Source organism: Saccopteryx bilineata, chromosome 7, assembly GCF_036850765.1.
Source record: "Saccopteryx bilineata isolate mSacBil1 chromosome 7, mSacBil1_pri_phased_curated, whole genome shotgun sequence".
NCBI lineage: Eukaryota > Metazoa > Chordata > Mammalia > Chiroptera > Emballonuridae > Saccopteryx > Saccopteryx bilineata.
Window position 1 is genome coordinate 84,254,304 of NC_089496.1, and position 20,451 is coordinate 84,274,754.

At 45.5% G+C, this 20,451-nt stretch overlaps 1 protein-coding gene across 1 annotated transcript in view; it reads right to left on the reverse strand.

The window, feature by feature from the left end:
* The window catches only part of PIK3AP1 (phosphoinositide-3-kinase adaptor protein 1), a 124,388-nt gene extending 104,154 nt beyond the window's left edge, over positions 1 to 20,234 (reverse strand). The window contains exons 1-2 of the mRNA XM_066239301.1: positions 20,074 to 20,234; positions 11,785 to 12,201 (exon numbers count right to left, since the gene is read on the reverse strand). Coding sequence (XP_066095398.1) covers positions 11,785 to 12,201; positions 20,074 to 20,086 — 430 coding nt within the window. The 5' untranslated portion in view covers positions 20,087 to 20,234. The remainder of the gene's footprint in view (positions 1 to 11,784; positions 12,202 to 20,073) is intronic.
* Between the last annotated feature and the right edge of the window lie 217 nt (positions 20,235 to 20,451).

Genomic DNA, 20,451 nt, shown 5'->3' on the forward strand with positions numbered 1-20,451 from the left:
ATACTCTACTATCTGCAAGTTCTAACTATAGCCCCAGCCTCAAACATCAGCTGTATATGTAAAAGGAAACTTATTTTAGTTCACTTTAAAAGTAGAGCATTTTCATTTCATCATCAGCCTCCCCTCTATTTCCTGTGTTTTCAGACGTGAGAGAGAGAGAGCGGGCGGCCTGTCTGTGAAACTGGCAACATGGCAGACAAAATACGCACGTACAACCAGCATTCTTTTAAAATAAGAACCTAGTATGGCTCTAACCTTGTAAGAGCCACAGGGAAGGTACACACATGCAGAAGGCATAAACCCAGGGGCAAAAAGGTACTTAGAAATTCCTGAACCAACTAAGCCAATTCTAGAAGTCTCCTTTGAAATTCTATATATATTTTCAGTTGGATGCTCTCCTTCAAAATGGACACAGCTCTGCTCCTAATAGACTCAAATGCCCTCATGGAGCTAACAAGTCCAATTGCTAACTAGCCTCTGTAATGGCATACCTGATTCTTCTGTGGGATAGGCTGTCCTATCTGGTATATTTTAAGTATGAAGATAGTAAAAAAAGGCCTGACCTGTGGTGGCGCAGTGGGATAAAGCGTCGACCTGGAACACTGAGGTTGCCGGTTCGAAACCCTGGGCTTGCCTGGTCAAGGCACATATGGGAGTTGATGCTTCCTGCCCCTCTCCCTTCTCTCTCTCTCTGTCTCTCTCTCTCACTCCTCTCTCTCTAAAAAATCAATAAATAAAATATTAAAAAAAAAAAAAAAAAAAAAGATAGTAAAAAAAGATGTACTCCATAGATCCTGTCTTTCTCTGAATTAACTTGAACAGTTTCTGTTTAGTCACATCCTGACTATGTGACCGCAAGAAAGACCTGCTCCATGGAAACAGCTGACAGTCCAAATGGCACCAGCAGCGCAGGCCCCTAAGAAGGATGCTCATGGGGAAAAAAAATATCTTCTTCTCCAACTGGGATATCCAAAGTGGGCTTGAACGTACGGAAAACGAACTGCAATCCATGGGTGCGCCCACTCATCCAGTCGTCCACCCGTCCACCATTTACTAGGCACCCGCCACAAATAAACACTGTCCGTAGAGACCAGCATTTTCTTTAAAAACATAAACACAGTGAAAGTGAAATGGTCTCCAAATGTTTTCTCCCCACAGAAAAAAAGACAATTTTTTCGATTATTGATTCTGTTCCTTTTTCTATGTCTTGGAAAAACCAACTGACTGCTGTTTGTGTCTCAATTTTACCAAACTGGCTAAATTAGGAAGTTTTCTGCTCTAAGTCCACACGACAAGCCTAGTGTGGTTTCATCAATTTCTCCAAAGGGCAGATAAAAAGTCATTTATAGCATAAGTCATCCTACTTCCTTGGCCATTTCAGACATATTCTCAGTCATGTGAACGGAACTGGAAACAAATTGAAAAGCTGTCAAAACATCCTGTAATAACAGGGAAATTGACAGACCCATTCTGTCGTGCATATTTGCCCCATTTCCCCTGCGCCCATTACTTTCCTATGAAGCCACATTATAAATCTATGTGTAGACCATAACAAACAGTTTATGTAAAATGTTAAATACATGCATTTTTTTCATTCTCACTCGGATAATGGCATCATGTTAAATTCTCCTAAGACTGAACTTAAGCTAATGTCCATGAACAGAAAGCTAGTATTAGGTTCTTTAAGGTCCTGTTTAAACTTCTGTTGTGAAAGACAACTTGTTAGATGAAATCACACACTATATCATGATGGGATTTTGAAAATTTATCCGATTGAGACCCAGCAATGCAAGGTAAGATATGTAAAAATCACACGTAGTTAAAACCATGGAATTTCATGGCTATAAGAGTTTAAGATGTTAACTAGTGCTCTTCTCTGCATTTTAAAGGACAGATCCAGGATGGCTAAGTGACTTGCCCAAGGTGGCAAAACCGGTTAGTGTCAGAGTCCATGAAACACACATCCATATTCTCTTATTTGTTGCCATTGGGACTGTTGCAACCTGAGAAGACATCAATCCAAATTTTATTTGACAAGAGTGAAAATATGACTCAAAGATAAGTAGCTTGTCACCTCTTTGTAGTCAGTCATTAGCCCACACCCAGGCAGTGACGGTACAGACATTGCAGCAATAGCACACACACTGCTTCCCCGTGCCTGGGAGAGCGGCCCAAGGAAGCCGAGAAAAAGGCCAAGGAAGGAGTTTACACAAAGGAACTTAACTTGAAACTTGACCTATTTGGATTAGCTGGGTGCGAGCCCCACTTCATCCTCCTGATCCATAAGATCCCCATGACTCTATCATTTTTCTCTTCTAAACTTACTGAGAGTAAAACATAAACACAGTAAAAAAATTAAAACAGTAGAGAAATGTCTAGACCAAAAAAGTTTAAAGTGTCCTTCGTTCACCCAAAAGCAACCACTACCAACAACTTCTTGTGTAGTCTAACAGGAAAAAAATTACATATACACACAATTTTTCAAAGTTGTGTATATAGGGTGTGTGTGTGTGTGTGTGTGTGTGTGTGTGTGTGTGTGTGTGTGTTCTGAGCGCCCTGGTTTGATTCTGTCTTCATGCAGGTCGTCAGGAGCTCGGTCCCAGTTCAGATGATAAACTGGCCATTTCAAGGATAGAAAACCTGTTGTTAATCAAAGCCAATTTTATCTTAACTGTCACTGTATTTCTGGACCTTGGGAATATAGCTAAACAGCTGACAAGATACAGAAGGGGACAAAGAAAGGAGAACAACAGGGATGAAAGCAGGAAGGAGGAGATTTGGGAGAAAAGGAGAGAAAAAGATAAAGAGGTGTTGCACACCTGGCAGATGCTCATTCGCTACTTTCTGAACAGTGACTGGCCGAATGAATGAAGGAATGACGACACCACGACAGGCGTCATTTCACACATGATATTTAATATATTAACTGAAATGACCTCAAATCTCTGAAAAGTAAGCATCCTTTTTGTTTTACACTGTCTAATAAAGTAACCACTGACCATACGTGACCATCTGAAACGTGGTCTCTAGGTGTAAAATATATACCAGATTTCAAAGACTTAGTATTTTTTAAAGGATGTGAAGTAGCTCATGAACAATTTTTATATTAATTGTATGTTGAAATGAGAATATTTCATATAGATTGGGTTAAATAAACCATATTTTAAAAAATTAATATACCTGTTTCTTTTTATCTCTCTCTTTTTTTTTTTTTTACTGAAGCTACTAAAAAACTTTAAATTTCACATGTGGTTCACATTACACATGGGTTTGGACTATAGATACTATTACAACAGTAACTACGTCTCTTTTCCCCTGATGTATCCCAGCACCTAGCACAAGGCCTTGAGAACAGTAAATGCTCGATAAATATGTAGCAGATGAAAGACTGTCCGTGGGTCTGTGGGATCTAGAGAAGGCAATAACCAGGCCTCGGACTGCAAGGCAGGAGGCCCTGGCCCTACCCTAGCTCTAACGTAGAAGTAGCTGTTTGACCTTGAACAACTCATTGGATCTGGGTATGCCTCAACTTTAAAATGGAGATAATATCTGCCTCTTAGGAAAACTGCACAGAACAAATAAATAATGTCTATAAAAGGGCTCTGAAATGAGAAAACAGAGGCCCGGTCAGATCTGGTCCCTTCAAAGTCCTCGCATTCTCTTCTAGCAACAGTCCTAGGAAAAGCCAGATGCAGAAAATACTGAAACAACAGGGTACAAAGCCAACTGATTAAATTCCTACAGCTGACATTTGCATTTCGGCATGTGTTAGAAAATTCAGATCAGGACAGGTGTAAACTTGATATTCTCACGAGTGGAAACTCCAGCGTTCGTCACTCCCTTTCCACTGCTTATCAACCACACTTGACAAAGGGACTTGCAGAACTTTCTTGGAGGGACCACAGAAAGACTAACAAACTGAAAGAAGAAGGCTGTCTCTGGGCAAGGTGGCCCATTTCACTGCACCACCTCGGGCTCATAACCTTGTGGGAAATGGATAATCCTGATGAACTCTTAGACCTCGGGGGAAAGGTTCCATGTGCATGAAAATCTATTACAGGCGTTCATCCTTGTTAACTTTCAGGCAAAGCTTGGAGAGTGAAGGTATCTTATTCTACAAGGCAACCAGGGTACCTGGCAAGGGAAATCCAAAGAACACTTGGACAGTGACACCAGGATAGATTTCATCATCTCAATTGGGCATCTTCTTCCCCAAATCAAAGACCATTTCAAAAGGGAAAACTGTATGATGAAAGCATCCTTCAGCAGGGGGCATTTAAGGAGGAACCATAAGGAGCCGACTGCAGACTAACCCACAGCAGAGAAAAGGCAAACCCAACAACCCACAGCCACGAGGCAGGAGGACAGCAGAACAAAAATAGTCCTTTTCAAGCGGCCCGAGGTCAGATTCTTCCCTCAGTCTCTGCAAGGCAGCACAGAAGCCCCAGCAGTCAATGACTTACCATCGGCAACACCACTACACCAAGCAGAGCAAGGACGGTGCAGTGACTTCCCCTCTGCTGAGGGTCTGACTCTCCTCCCCTCTTTAAGGGCTGCTGCCTGTGACGTGGAAGCGGGCTGTGCCATAGCCCAGCTCTGAGACCTTAGGACCAGTGCCCCGTGACCTTCACTGTAACAGCTCACAGGGCCCGAGCCGCTGCTGGCTCGTCCAACCAGAACACCAAGGACAGGACAGCAGGCACAGAGCCAAGCCTAGGACATGGCTGCCCAGCAGAACCAACTGTAGAGACTTTTTGAAATTCATATTCCTGGGACACCTCCCCCCATGATTCTGGTTCAGTAGGTCTGGGGTAGGGCCCAGACACCTGCATGTTAAACAGAGCGCAGGACAACGTCAATGCCCAGCCTGACTTGGGAACCTGTGGTCTAAAGAAGTTTATTGTCCTTTATCCTTTCTCCTCTGTGAGGTTTCCTCACCCTTCCTGTCTCCATGAGGAAGAGGAAAGTAGGGAGAGGAGACTCAGAGGAAAGCAAGGCCACATGGGAGCATTCTAGAGTTTCAAAGTGAGCTGCTCCCAGTCCTTCTGCAAGTCATTGAACCTCTCTGAACCCCAGTTTCATCTGTGTAGTGGTGGTCAAACCATCCACACACTGAGGGTTGTGGGAGGAATAAATGCACAAGAAGTGTCCGATGTATTATCCACAGTAACTGTCATAAAAGCATTTATTTGATTATGAGCTCTCTCCATGAAGGGAAGAATGGGTGCAAGGCTGTTCTCCATACGAGGATCTTTGCAAGAGATATTGTAAATGTGAATAATTGGTTTAGGCATAAAGGGAAATAAAAAAAATAAACTGTAACAACAAGAGATTGTAGTAAGGGAGTCAGGTTATACAGGGAGGGGGGAGAAGCGCAGAGCGGGCGGGCAGTTCTGTCTCTGGGAGGCTATAAATACATGATTGGGGGGAAATCAGCTGAGACTCACGAAGATTTAGGCACAAAGTGGTATCAATATTTACTGCAACATTATTTATAAGAGAAAAAATTGGAAATAATCAAAAGGTATTTTTTCTTTTTTAAAAAAATGTATGATAAACACATATTACTTTATTTCAGAAAAGAATGTTCCTTTTTTAAATTTTTTTTTATTTTTTAATTTTTTTTGTATTTTTCTGAAGCTGGAAACAGGGAGGCAGTCAGACTCCCGCATGAGCCCGACTGGGATCCACCCGGCACGCCCACCAGGGGGCGATGCTCTGCCCATCCGGGGCGTCGCTCTGTTGTGATCAGAGCCACTCTAGTGCCTGGGGCCGAGACCATGGAGCCATCCCTAGCGCCCGGGCCATCTTTGCTCCAATGGAGCCTCGGCTGCGGGAGGGGAAGAGAGAGACAGAGAGGAAGGAGAGGGGGAGGGGTGGAGAAGCAGATGGGCACTTCTCCTGTGTGCCCTGGCCGGGAATCGAACCCGGGACTTCCGCACACCAGGCCGACACTCTACCACTGAGCCAACCGGCCAGGGCCAAGAATGTTCCTTTTTAAATTTGGGGATTTTTGGAATCCAGGGATTAACTGAAAGCATTCTAAAATATCCCAATTGTGTGTGTGTTTTTTTTAAACTCCAGTTTAACATTCAGATTAGAACATTAATATCAACAAAGGACGGACAGATCTGGGCACCATGGGCACCTCCCTCTAAATTTTTGCCAAAGGAACACAAGGCAAAATACATTATGGCCCTGGCCGGTTGGCTCAGCGGTAGAGCGTCGGCCTAGCGTGCGGAGGACCCGGGTTCGATTCCCGGCCAGGGCACACAGGAGAAGTGCCCATTTGCTTCTCCACCCCTCCGCCGCGCTTTCCTCTCTGTCTCTCTCTTCCCCTCCCGCAGCCAAGGCTCCATTGGAGCAAAGATGGCCCGGGCGCTGGGGATGGCTCCTTGGCCTCTGCCCCAGGCGCTAGAGTGGCTCTGGTCGCAACATGGCGACGCCCAGGATGGGCAGAGCATCGCCCCCTGGTGGGCAGAGCGTCGCCCCATGGTGGGCGTGCCGGGTGGATCCCAGTCGGGCGCATGCGGGAGTCTGTCTGACTGTCTCTCCCTGTTTCCAGCTTCAGAAAAAAATGCAAAAAAAAAAAAAAAAATACATTATGATTTGGGGTACCGTCAGAACTTCTGAAGCACAAGTGGCATGAGGCAGAATGGGGGAGGCAAAGAGAATGTAATTCAGATAAAGAAGCAGACAAAACCTTCAGTGTCATACTGAGTAATGTTAGGAGAATGAGCTTTAGTGTTTCCCTTCTGCCTCTAGACACACAAACACAAACACAGACACACATGTACACAGACGCAACGATGAGAACTTTTGAAATAAAACCCAAGATCACCCACCAAGTCCTTTCCCACAGGCTAACAAAATCTATTTTTGTATTCCAGTGAGATTTGCAGCAAAGAATAGAGGTCCAGTAAAGAGGAAATAATTTCTGGCCTGTCTTAACAGGGTTTTTCTCACTTCCTTCTTTTTATAATAATCAGCCAACAAGTCCAAAAAAATCAGAACAATAGTGCGGTCTTCTCTGCACTGGATATATATATTCCTGCAGACATTTTGGAACTAAGCTGCATCAGCTAAAAGGTTCTGGGTAATTTGCTGTCTTCTTAGAAAATTTATAATGATACATTACAGCACTGGGGGCTGGAAGCAACCTTCCAAATCATCTGGTCCACTCCATCATTTTACAGATGACTGTCTAGAGAAATAAACGAGCTGTTTCCACCACACTGAAGACTCTAATTAAAATGCCTGCTTGATTTTAAGGTAGCTGATAAGTTTTTTGGGGGGGGAGCAATGGAAACTAAAACCTCTAAAACATTTTTTAGTGGAACAGTAATTATGATCAACGGGTCTATTAAATGAAGCTGTAAGGGTTGATGAAAGTATACCCCCACTCTAATATCAGGACCACTCATGGACATCTGGAAAATGAAGAAATTATTATAAAAGTTGCCAGAACTAACTCATGCATCTGTCAGTAGGGGCACAGGAGAGAACTCAGGATCTCTACACTGAAATCTATTGGCCTAAGCACCAACACTGGTCTAATTTTCTACCTTAGCTGATGGGTATCCAGAGTCGCCCTGGTATCACAATGGCTTCATTTCCAGAAAAGTGAGAAATGGTCCATGCACAACAGAGGTACATGACCACTGACTTGGCAAAGGAGGAGTGGCCTAGATTGTTGCTCAAGGTGGACCCCTGACCTGCAGTGTCACCATCACCTGGGTGCTTGTTAGATAGACATGCAGATCCTGGGGCCCCCCTAGACCTACAGAGTCAGAATCTGCAGAGATTTAGCTCCGCAGGGCCTCCTGAACACAGTGAAAGTTGAGAAGCGCTTCTTTAGATAACGCAGCAGCAAGAGAAGGTATAATTAATAGGCAGCAACTACACTGAACCTGAATTTCTGGAATAATTACCTCCATTACCAGCTCTACTCTCTAAAGCTTTTGATCTTTAAGCCTTATTTTAGATTTTAAATGGTCTAAAATTTAGCCTAAATTTGAAATGGTCTCAATGAATATCTTGTTCAGTAGTCATATTTTTTCACAGAATATCTCAAAGTTAAGAAAAAATATCTATAAATATCCTGGGAGCTTTATCATTCCCAAGGGTTACCTAGATTATGAATTGAGGTCTTTCTTCTTGCTAATTTCTACAGGGGTCATAGTAGGGACACAACCAAGATTTCTTCAGCTTTGAGTTAGAAACCTCAGAAAGATTTGGTGAAGGAGGAAAACTGAATTCAGAATAGAAATGTGTTCCTGATGAAAAGAGAAACTTCACATAAGGGAATTTATCATCAAAAGGCTGTGACAGTCACATGGTCCAACCACAGTTCCAAAGCTGAACCCCTTCACACCAGTCTCCACTTACACACTCCCAGCGATGTGGAACTCAGCACCTACAAAGGCTGCCCATTTCATCTGGCATGTTCTAATTCTTACTAAGCTTTCTTGAAATTTGGCTCCCCAGAGCTTTCAAAGGCCCTACAATCAGTAACCCCACAGTTACTGTCCCTACCATTAGTTAATCCCCATTATCAATTTTTCATTACACTTCCCACTGGGGTTCTTTCTTTAATGCAGAAAGTCGAAAAAACAAGAGGTTCATGTATTTATTTTTCACAGGCCTGGGGCAGCTTATAGTAGTGGGATGTATGAAATTTTTATTTTTTGCTTTTATTTTGAGGTGGCACAGGAAAACCTCATGTGTACCAGGGCAGTATTAAAGCAAATTATCCTACGTTATAGAGAATGTCACCAAGGACACAATTATACCAGACACCTAGTGTCGGGATAGTACTGCCCTTAAACACTCTTTTAGCCTGAAGCTTCCCGGGAGTCAAAGCAGATCTGAAATAGGGCAAGAAGGTGGTACTTCAAAATGTTTGAGACCGTCTGGCCTAGGAAAGAATAGACTATTAGCCCTCAAAGTGTCTTAGATCAAGTCTAATCCCGCCTCTTACCAAGAAAGAAACCTGAAACCCAAAGAAGCTAAGTGACTTGCCCAATATTGGGCACCTAGTTGGCCAGGCAAAAGAGTGTCCCTACTGCTGTCTTTTTGCTATAGTGCCAGACTCTGAGTCTTATGTTTGTGAAGAAAGCTTGTCTGGCATAAAAATCAGAGGTATAGCATATAACTGTGCCAACCATGGGCAGTGGCTATGGACACCCCCAAAGCAAATCCAAGCCATCCTGTTATACACAGAGAGCTCAAATCACCAAGTTCACAAATCTAACACCAGGTAAAAAAGTTACACTCAAGCCATGAACCATCTTTCCTCCTCCCCTTTCCTAGAATTCCACTTGTTCCTATGTATCCATTGATTCTGAACTGCAGATATTTTCCACTAAGCAGTTTATTTTAATTTCCCATTGAAACAACCTTTCTGATGAAGGGCTGTTTGCTCTCAGAACAGAAACACCACTGTGAAACGCTTCATTTGTTCTGAAACACTTGACACTAAACGCTCACAGCATACTGAACCAGAGTTGTTAGTAGAAAGTAAAATATTATAAGTGATCAACTTATCTAGGCATCTAAACAGGGGATGTATCCAAACAATATTTTAAAAATCCTTTCTACCACCTTTTTTTTTTTTTGTATTTTTCTGAAGCTGGAAACTGGGAGGCAGTCACAGACTCCCACATGCGCCAGACCGGGATCCACCCAGCACGCCCACCAGGGGGCGATGCTCTGCCCATCTGGGGTGTTGCTCTGTCCCGACCAGAGCCACTCTAGCGCCTGGGGCAGAGGCCAAGGAGCCATCCCCAGCGCCCGGGCCATCTTTTGCTCCAATGGAGCCTTGGCTGCGGGAGAGGAAGAGAGAGACAGAGAGGAAGGAGAGGGGAAGGGTGGAGAAGCAGATGGGTGCTTCTCCTGTGTGCCCTGGCCGGTAATCCAACCCGGGACTTCCGCACGCCAGGCCGACGCTCTACCACTGAGCCAACCGGCCAGGGCCTACCTTTTTTTTTTTTTTTTTTAAATATCACCACTGTAATATTTTAAAGAGAAAAATCTGTTACCACACACAGCATGAGGTGCCAACCAGTGACAATTGATTCCTGGAGCTCTGAATAATAGGTTGGTGGGTCACAGTGGCCAGCCCATGAGATCATAATAAACTGGTGCAGTGACATAAACCAATTGACACAACTAGCTGTTGTCTCAGTTCTTAGTAAATTTAAATAGATCACAACTCTCTCAAAGCAACGATGTGCGATCAAGCAAGTATGAATTGTGTGCTTGTATTATCCTCATGTCCTTCTGAAGTAAAAATAAGCAAACCCAGGAAAAATGACTCATCTGGATCCCAAGTATTTCAGGTGAGGTCCTTTAAGCTGACACTAGTCACTTATAATACAAAAGGAGCTGGGATCCGACTAGGTTATACGACCTGATCCTATTTATTGGGTTAAAGCAGCCTATTCCTGATAGAGAGCATCTAGAAAGATATATTAGCTTTTTAAGATCACTAAAAATTTATGAATTCTTGATTCAGTTCATTAAATGAGACGGATGAATGAAACAAATTAATATCCAAGTCACACCAGGAATAATTGAACATAGTCACATTACTCCATAATTTGCCAGGCTTTTTTGTTGGTAGAAGGTACATAAGATTGCAAATGGCGAGAGACAGAAGAAAACACATAGCCTGTTCAGAGCTCACAGTGAGGCAAAAATAGAAAACAAAAAGAGGAAGAAAAGCTGTGACATGTGTCCATCCAAGAGCACATCTTCCGTTACTGTTAATCAGAGTGTATGTCACACTTCCCGGGGCCACTAAAGTTATTAGCCCTGGCAGAGAGGATTGGAATTTTCCCACTTTAAAAGGAGAAACGGGGCAAAAAACAGAAGCTAAGCTGACGGGAAACAGAGGGATGTTTCTCTGTAAATATGCTATCCAAAAGTGATACCTTTTCAGTAAAAATCTTACAGTCATGTGATGTTAAAATGGAAGTGGCGCCCTGGCCGGTTGGCTCAGCGGTAGAGCGTCGGTCTAGCGTGAGGAGGACCCGGGTTCGATTCCCGGCCAGGGCACACAGGAGAAGCGCCCATTTGCTTCTCCACCCCTCCACTGCACCTTCCTCTCTGTCTCTCTCTTCCCCTCCCGCAGCCAAGGCTCCATTGGAGCAAAGATGGCCCGGGTGCTGGGGATGGCTCTGTGGCCTCTGCCTCAGGCGCTAGAGTGGCTCTGGTCGCAACATGGCGACGCCCAGGATGGGCAGAGCATCGCCCCCTGGTGGGCAGAGCATCGCCCCCTGGTGGGCGTGCTGGGTGGATCCCGGTCGGGCGCATGCGGGAGTCTGTCTGACTGTCTCTCCCTGTTTCCAGCTTCAGAAAAATGCAAAAAAAAAAAAAAAAAGGAAGTGGCTTGCAGGCAGGAAGGTTGGAAGTCTTGCCCTCTTGCCTCCCAACTAAGTCTCCGCCTCCCAACCAACCACACTGCCCTCCACTAGTCTGGAACCTGTGTCCTGCATCTTTCAAGGTGTAGAAAATTCTAGAAAGGCTTTTATCCTAGCACAGAACCCACAGGAAATTTCCTTTCCTGTGGTCCAGGAGGCCTATCTTATCCTTATGCCATCCCAAGAACAGACTTCTCTACCCCAATAAATATGACTAGGGCTCTTAGCATAGTGTGATCCAGGTTCATTTTGTAATATAAATGACTAGCGTTAACGTGACAATGTCTGACCCGAATGCCTAGGGCTGGGGTTAGTCATTTTTCTAGGGCTTGTTCATCTTTACTTCAAAGGAGACCCGTACCTTCAGAAATGGCCTTCTTCACAACCGCCACGTACGTCTCAGGCTCGTCATCACAGGTGAGCTCCTGCCAGTGTGCCCAATCTGGGAAGAAGTCCAGGAACTCCTCACTGTCCTGCACCCCGCAGAGCAGCCGGACCATGCGGTGCGGGGGGTGGAAGGCTCTCTGCAGCAGGGGCAGCAGCGCCGGCTGGCCGAAGCACCGCACCAGCTCTGCGGACAGCAGCACCACAACGCAGCGCACGCTGCGGAAGAAGGTCAGATCCTCAGCCGAAAAGGTGGTCTGGGGGCCCAGCCGGTAAGTCAGCGTCTTCTGGCTGCGGACCTGCCGACTGGCCAGGAAAAGGCCCTGGAGGTACTGGCACCATTCCTCAGCATCTGCGCTGTAGACGAGGAGGATGTCACACCCTCGGAACACCCCTGAGCAAGAACAAGGCACAGAAGTATGTTAACATGCCTGCTTCTTCGAAGGCTTCCCATGACCTCCAAGATATTCCACTCAGACAAGGAGCTGGGCAGCCACAATCTTTCATTCACGCGATTGCCTCCAGCATACCTGTCTGACCTCTTTCCCCCTTATAGTTGGTGTTACAACCACACCAGACTTTCTGTCTTTACCCAAACATACAATGCCATTTCAGATGTTTCCATTAGCTATTGCTTCTGTTGACATACTCTTCCCTCTATACCAGGGGTCCCCAAACTTTTTACACAGAGGGCCAGTTCACTGTCCCTCAGACCATTGGAGGGCCAGACTATTAAAAAAAACTATGAACAAATGCCTATGCACACTGCACATATCTTATTTTAAAGTAAAAAAACAAAATGGGAACAAATACAATATTTAAAATAAAAAACAAGTAAATTTAAATCAACAAACTGACCAGTATTTCAATGGGAACTATGGGTCTGCTTTTGGCTAATGAGATGGTCAATGTCTGGGTCCATATTTGTCACTGCTAGCCGTAACAAGTGATATGATGCACTTCTGGAGCCATGACGCATGCGTGTGTCCCGCGTCACCCGAAATAGTACTGCATGTAAGTGACGACTCGCTTTGCGGCACCGCCACATACAGTACTCACATACAGTGAGAGGATGCATCCTGTGCTCCTCTCATTGACCACCAATGAAAGAGGTGCCCCCTCTGGAAGTGCATCAGGGGCCGGATAAATTGCCTCAGGGGGCCGCATGTGGCCCGCGGGCCGTAGTTTGGGAACCCCTGCTCTATAGCTTGTGCAATAGAGGATGGTGATAATGACGATGATGATGATAAACAGCAAACATTTAATAGAGAGCTCACTATGCTCCATATGCTTTTCCAAGCATATTGCCTAGTAAACTCATTTACTCATCATAGCAGCTTTCCTTTCTAAAGTAGATACTACTGTACGATTAGCCACATTTTAAAAGATGATAAAAACAGGGGTGGCAGGTTAAGTAAGTTACCCATGATCTACAATGAGAGAGTCAGAATTTGAACTCAGACAGTTTGGCCCCAGAACCTGGCTCTTCCTCAAATAAAGTGGTAACAAGGATGGGTCTGAAATCAGGCAGCTAGAGTTAGCCTCTTGGCTCTGCGATGTGTTAACTGTGTAACCTTGGGCAGGTTACTTAAATATTCTAAACCTCAGTTTACTTGTCTGCAGATAGAAATATTACAGCAATATTTATCAGTGAGAATTAAATTAGTGTTTCATGTAAAGTGCTAAGCATAGTGTTTGGCATGTAGTAAACCCTCAAAAATTGGCACCTGGTGTCATTGTCCTCACATTATTGTAAACAGTGCATTATTTTAAACAGTAAGCATGGTTGAATTAATGCTTCCACCTGCACTAGACCATTTGTAAGGTGTCCCTCACCACACCTGGTCCATGACATAGGCTTTCTTCTTCTTCTAATAAAGCATAAATATCAGAAACAGAATCAAAAGCTCAGAGAAGTACCAAGTTTAAAAGAGCTTTTGGGAGGCCCAGGTCAGTTGGTTCAGTGGATAAAGCATCAGCCTGGAGTGCAGACATCCCAGGTTCGGTTCCTGGTCAGGGCACACATGAGAAGCATGTCTCCCCCTTCTCTCTCTCTCTTTCCCTCCCTCAGCCAGTGGCTCAAATGGCCTAAGCAGCAGCCCCAAGAGCTGAGGGTCCCAGCTTCAGAAAAAGGAGCTTTTGGGGATCACTTGGCCCAAACACCTCATTTACAGATTAAAACCAAAACAAAACAAAAAGAAAACACTTTAGCTCTGATGAAATCAATTTCTTAAATTCACACTCAGTAATTAGTCACAGAGCCAGGACTAAATGAGTTAGACTAAGATTTTAGTAAGGGTGTGGCCACATACATCAGTGAAGAAGCCATTGGGCCTGACCAGGTGGTGGCGCAGTGGATAGAGCGTCGGACTGGGATGCGGAAAGACCCAGGTTCGAGACCCCAGGGTTGCCAGCTTGAGTGCAGGCTCATCTGGCTTGAGCAAAAAGCTCACTAGTATGGATCCAAGGTCACTGGCTCGAGTGGGGGGTTACTCAGTCTGCTGAAGGCCCGCAGTCATGGCACATATGAGAAAGCAATCAATGAACAACTAAGGTGTCACAACGAAAAACTGATGATTGATGCTTCTCATCTCTCTCTGTTCCTGTCTGTCTGTCCCTATCTATCCCTCTATCTGACTCTCTCTCTGTCCCTGTAAAAAAAATTAAAAATTAAAAAAAGAAGAAGCCATTGGCAATGTCTACAAAGGGTTGACAGTGATGGTAAGGAAGTGAAGAAGAGGGAAGAGGAGATTTCCTAGAGCCTGAGAAGTACCTTTAGGAAGGGAGTATGGGTCTCAGAGCTCTGACTTAGCAGGAAACCAGTGGCTTTGCACTGCCCTGACCGCGTGACTGTGAGCAATCTTTGCCACTTTTAGGAGGAGACAGTGACCCAAAAGCAATGCAGCATTTTTAAAATTGACAAATTCTGGGCCACTGAAGGAGCAGGTACTCACCCTGGATCCTACCTCACCACTCCTTGATTCTGTTAACAGACATCACAAAACCTGTTGTTCAGTAAACACCCCTAGTCATCAAGGAAAGTCTAAATGTTACTAATAGGGGAAATTGAGTGTGTAGTATACAGGAACTCCTTACTATTTTCATAGTTTTTCTATAAATCTAAAACTTCTAAAAGTTTAAATACACGATTGAAATAAAAGCATTTATGATTAGCCTCTTCAATATGGAAACATATTTAAAACATTTCATTCCAGGGGTTCTAGTGTTCATTTCTATCTCCTTTTGAGCAAAAGTACTTGAGAAGGAAGTGGTTAGTGTCTCAGACGTGTTACTATCACAATCTACTTGGCCACCACCAGCTTGGAGTGTGACTTCAGACCAATATATTAAATCTAGGCAAATTTTGCCTCAATGTAAATGAGGACAACAAAATCTATCACTTTCCTGGATTTTTACTCTGCTGCTGAAACCGAAAGTTGGGAAAGTTGTTAAAAAATCCAAAGTGGAAGTTAAAGTCTCTCTACTGGGTAATGACAAGGGACTAAATGCTTTGTCAGCAACTCATTTTCATATAGGTGACACAGCTTTCTTTAAGAATAATTCCCTTCCTTTAACCAAATGTCATTTTATCACATGTGCCAAACCAATTATCTCATTTTTGGTTGTTTGTTTATTAAAAGAGATAAAATAACATGAACCAACTAGGAGTCCATACATCCTAGACAGAAATGAGGAAGGGTGTTTGTAGAGAATAAAGAATAGGCCTTGGCCGGTTGGCTCAGTGGTGGAGTGTCGGCCTGGCGTGCAGAAGTCCCAGGTTTGATTCCCGGCCAGGGCACACAGGAGAAGTGCCCATCTGCTTCTCCACCCCTCCCCCTCTCCTTCCTCTCTGTCTCTCTCTTCCCCTCCTGCAGCCGAGGCTCCATTGGAGCAAAGATGGCCCGGGCACTGGAGATGGCTCCATGGCCTCTGCCCCAGGCACCAGAGTGGCTCTGGTCACAACAGAGCGACACCTCGGAGGGGCAGAGCATCACCCCCTAGTGGGCATGCCTGGTGGATCCCGGTCGGGCGCATGTGGGAGTCTGTCTGACTGCCTCCCCGTTTCTAGCTTCAGAAAAATACAAAAAAAAAAAAAAAAAAGAATAGGTTTGACTACAGAAAGAGAAAGGAATGGATAACAGCAGAGCAGGGGCCAGCTGGTGGCAACAGGGAGTGACAGTAGTGGGGGAGACACAGAAACTGAAAGAGAGCTTCCTTTGAAAGATTCAGAATCCACCTGAGAAGAGAACAAAGAGGAAGTGCTTCTCAAACTTCCCAGCCCAGACACTTTCTGATCTGTAGGTGACACTGGCACACAATTCATCTGTCCTGGAGCCCCATGTTTGAGTCTGCACCATGCCAAAAAGGCATGTGACATAGGGAAGTTGACCAGGACAAGGAGAGATCTAGAAACAGTTCCTGTGAAGAGTTTCCAGACTCTGAATATTTCAAGTTTAGAGATTTGTTAGGAGTATTGGGAGACCTCAAGGATCAGATAGAAGTTAAGATCATGAAAAATTAAAGGTCCCTTCAAATCCTATTTTTCCTGTAAGTACAAGGATGGTAGAAGAATCAATAGATAAGAGAAGCCTCGGAGAGCAGGGTCAGGAAGAGGTATGAGAGCTTTCTTTAAAAGTATGAGGCTAAGGCTTTGGCCGGTTGGCTTAGTGGTAGAGAGTCAGCCAGATGTGTGAAAGTCCTGGGTTCAATTCCCAGTCAGGGCACACAGGAGAAGTGACCATCTGCTTATCTGCTTCTCCACCCTTCCCCCTTCTCTCTCTTTCTCTCCCTCTCTCTGTCTCCCTGTCTCTGGCTTGATTGATTCGAACGAGTTGACCCCGGGCACTGAGGATGGCTCTATGGCCTCCCCCTCAGGCGTTAAAAAGAGCTCAATTGCTGAGCAATGGGCACTGCCCCAGATAGGCAGAGCATCCCCCCGTAGGAAGTTTGCTAGGTGGATCCTGATCAGGGTGCATGAAGAAGTCTGTCTCTCTGCCTCCCCTCCTCTCAATTAAAAAAACAAAACAAAAAAACAAAACAAAACAAGGTATGAGGCTGACACACGGAGAAAACAATTCTAGTCTTCACCAACCAGAATTGGCCACTTGGGAAAGTTACTTATGGCCTCCTTCTCCTCGCTCTCATGTGTAAATACAACAGACACCATCAGAGGCATAGAGAATATCCCTGAATAAACTGATTCCACTCCATTTTATCTGGCTTCTAAAATTCTTTCAAGGACAGGGAGTCAAGATTCTCCTTAATTTCAACAAGCATATATGCCATTTAAAAAACAGAAGACTAATGATTACTCTCCAGTGGAAGGAAATTTAGGGAGCCTGTATAATTCAGCCATGAAAAGGAATAAGATATTGCTGATGTATGTTAACCTTGGATGAACCTTGAAATTATGCTACATGAAAGAAGCCAGTCACAAAAGACCACATACTATATGATCCCATTTATAAGAAAGTCCAGAGTAGGGAAATCTATGGAGACAGAGAGTGAAACTTAGTGGTGGGGAGGAGGAGGGGACAAAGGGGTGCTAGCTGAAGCAGAGCAAGTTTCTTTTTGAGGTGATGAAAATGTGCTAAAATTGACTGTGGTGATGGTTGTACATATGTGTCAAGATACTAAAAACCACTGAATTGTACACTTTAAATGGGTAAATTGTATTATATCTGAATTATATCTCAATAAAGCTGTTTAAAAGGAGAAGGAAAAGGAGAAGGAGGAGGAAGATGTGAAGGAGGAGGAAAAGAAAAAGAAGGAAGAAGAGGAAGAGGAGGAGAAGGATGAGGAGGAGGAAGAGGAGGAGGAGAAGGAGAAGGAGGAGAAGGAGAAGAAGGAAGAGGAGGAGAAGAATAATGAGGAGGAGAAGGAAAAGGAAGACAAGAAGGAGGAGATCACATTGAGCAGTGGCCTGGGTGACTGCAGAGCCTACAGCATGTTGGTAAGAGATACTCTCACCTGACCTGTGGTGGCGCAGTGGATAAAGCGTCAACCTGGAAATGCTGAGGTTGCCGGTTCAAAACCCTGGGCTTGCCTGGTCAAGGCACATATGGGAGTTGATGCTTCCTGCTCCTCCCCCCTTCTCTCTCTCTCTTTTTCTCTCTCTCTCTCCCCTCTCTATAATGAATAAATAAAATCTTTTTTTTTTTTTTTTAAAAAAAGAGATACTCTCACCGCTATCTGTGACCTAATACCATAGGTCATTGCATCGCCAGACTCAGGGAGCCCCAGGGACCCCACAGACCCCACTCCCATTTGCAGCTCCTGGAGTGGTGTCTCATCACAGGTGATGCTGACAGCTCTAACCATTGCAGACGTCTACGGAAGCCACTACAGTACAGAGCTCATAAGCCCCAGGTTTGGTCACTGGGTCTGAGTCCCCATTCAGATGCCCCTTTGGCCACACCCACTTAAATGATACACACGGGATACTAAGGGAGGGCTCTCTCTGCCTCCTCTGCCTAACTCATCCCCTCCAGTTTTCTGTTTCCCAAATCTAACAGCCCAGGGCCTGTTCCCAGCCATAGAAGGAGGTGGGAGCTTCCCTCACCTCATCTCCTACTTCTCCCCAATCACCCACCTATTCTGGCCACCTGCTCCTTAAATATCCCACATATACACGTTTACTGTTCTTCGACCTTGAGCACTCTCCTCCCAAATGCACTCCCCCACTTCAGGTCTGTGCTCAAATGTCCATTTCTCCATGAGGCCTAACCGAGCTGCCGCATTTTAAATGATAACCCTAACTCCTATACCCCCTCTATTGTTTTTCATGCACTTCTCATATCATATCTTTTCCTGATTAACTGTAATTCCTGCCTTCCACCACTAGTCCATAAGCTCCCTGTAGACATTGCTTATGTCTGCTGCATTTACTGAATATATACCTGACACCAAGAACAGCATCTAGAAACAGCAGGCATGCAATAAGTATTTGTTGTATGAATGAATTTCCTCTAGATAACTCTGCTTCCGCTTTCAAATGGAACGTGAGGACTATCAACCTACTATTACCAGGGGTTCATTATCCACAATACAGCTTCTTTTAACCTTCAGAGCCCAGCTAGGGAGCCATGAGGCTAAGGTTAGCCACCTTTCCACACCCCTTAAAGAGGAAGCCCACATCACCAAAAGTAATAGAACTGTCACCTTTAGGCTTGTCCACCCCTGCTTCCAAAGCACCATCAGAAACCTAGAGCTCAGGGGGTCCAGCATCTTCCCACATCCTCCAAGAGCAGTACCTCCCCTTGGTCAACTAGATTTTATTTTTTAAGAAAATTTGCATCCTGTTTTCACATGTTATCTCTACTGAAACATCAAAAGATGGGCAGGGAAAACACAAGTAAATCCACTTACAAACATGGTAACTATAATATTTTCACCTAGTAATTCTTTGTTTACCTATGCTTTCCTTCACAAGATCATAAACTCTTGGAGAGCAGAGACCAGGAATGTCCTGGTCACGGATGAGAACATACTGTATTTAGGTGCACATTATCACTTAACATGTGTAGTAAAGCGCTCATTAGTTGTCTCTTATTATCATCATTATTGTATGGTTCATCCTGGAACTCAGTGAGTGAGTGACCTGCCAAGTGTACACAACCCATGAACTGAACCAAGAACGGAACCCAAACACTAATGAGAAAAGCCTCCTGACAGCTTTCGATGGGTAGATACCCAGTGGTTACCTCTCCCCCATTCGGTAAAGTTGTGCAAAGGACATAAGAAAAGTAAAGCTCAAGGAACAGTGTTCCTAGATTCCTACGGAAATTCCAGACGAAAAACAAAGCCCAAGATGGGTAGAGGCGGTGCCCCAGGGCCACCTCCTGTTTCCCTGTGCCAACCTAGGACTGTCTCGACGCCCCCTATCGGTCCGAGAAGCGTTTCGCCGGCGCACACAGGAGGCTCTGCCTTCTTTCAACTCCAACTCTGGGTTCACAAAGTTGGAAGAACAGGGAAACGACCCTCAGAAGTTCCGAGGGCTAGTGATGGAAGGAAAAAAAGACTTAGAAGGGGGCGACAAGAGGAGGGTCAAGCAGGCTGCAGAGAATCGCTCAGCAGGCTGGGTATGGGAACGTGGGAAAGTCGGGGTGGGAGGCTTGCAACAGGGACCTGGGGGAAAGAACAGAAAGAACACAGATTGCCCCAGCGAAGAGGCCCGACAGAGTTGGGCGCGGGACGGCGCTCGGAGGGCTGCGGGGGACCAGAGCGCGCGGAGAGGGTCCCAGAGGCCGGCGCCCTGCCTACGCACCTGAGGCTGCCATGCCGCGGGGCGCGGCTCTCCCGCCCGGCTCGCTGCGTGCGCGGGGCCTGGTGCCGGAGCCGGGCCGGCCGGGTGTCTGGGCGCCGTGTCGAGGGGCGCCCGCTCCGCGCAGCAGCAGCCCAGCACCAGCCGCGGCTCTGCCGCTTCCTCCCTCGGGGCAGCGAGGACTCGCCGCGAGGGCGTGTCCACAGGGCCCGCCCCCTGCGCCTGCGGGGCTCAGCCCCGCGGCACCTGCAGCCCGGCCGTTGCGGAGGGGAAGTGAAAACCCCAGTCCCGGCCGCCGGCCAGTTCCCCGCACGGCCTCGGCTCCCTGCATCGCTCGGGGTGGGGAAGAGGCTGGGGGCTTCGCGCTACGTTCGCCCACTC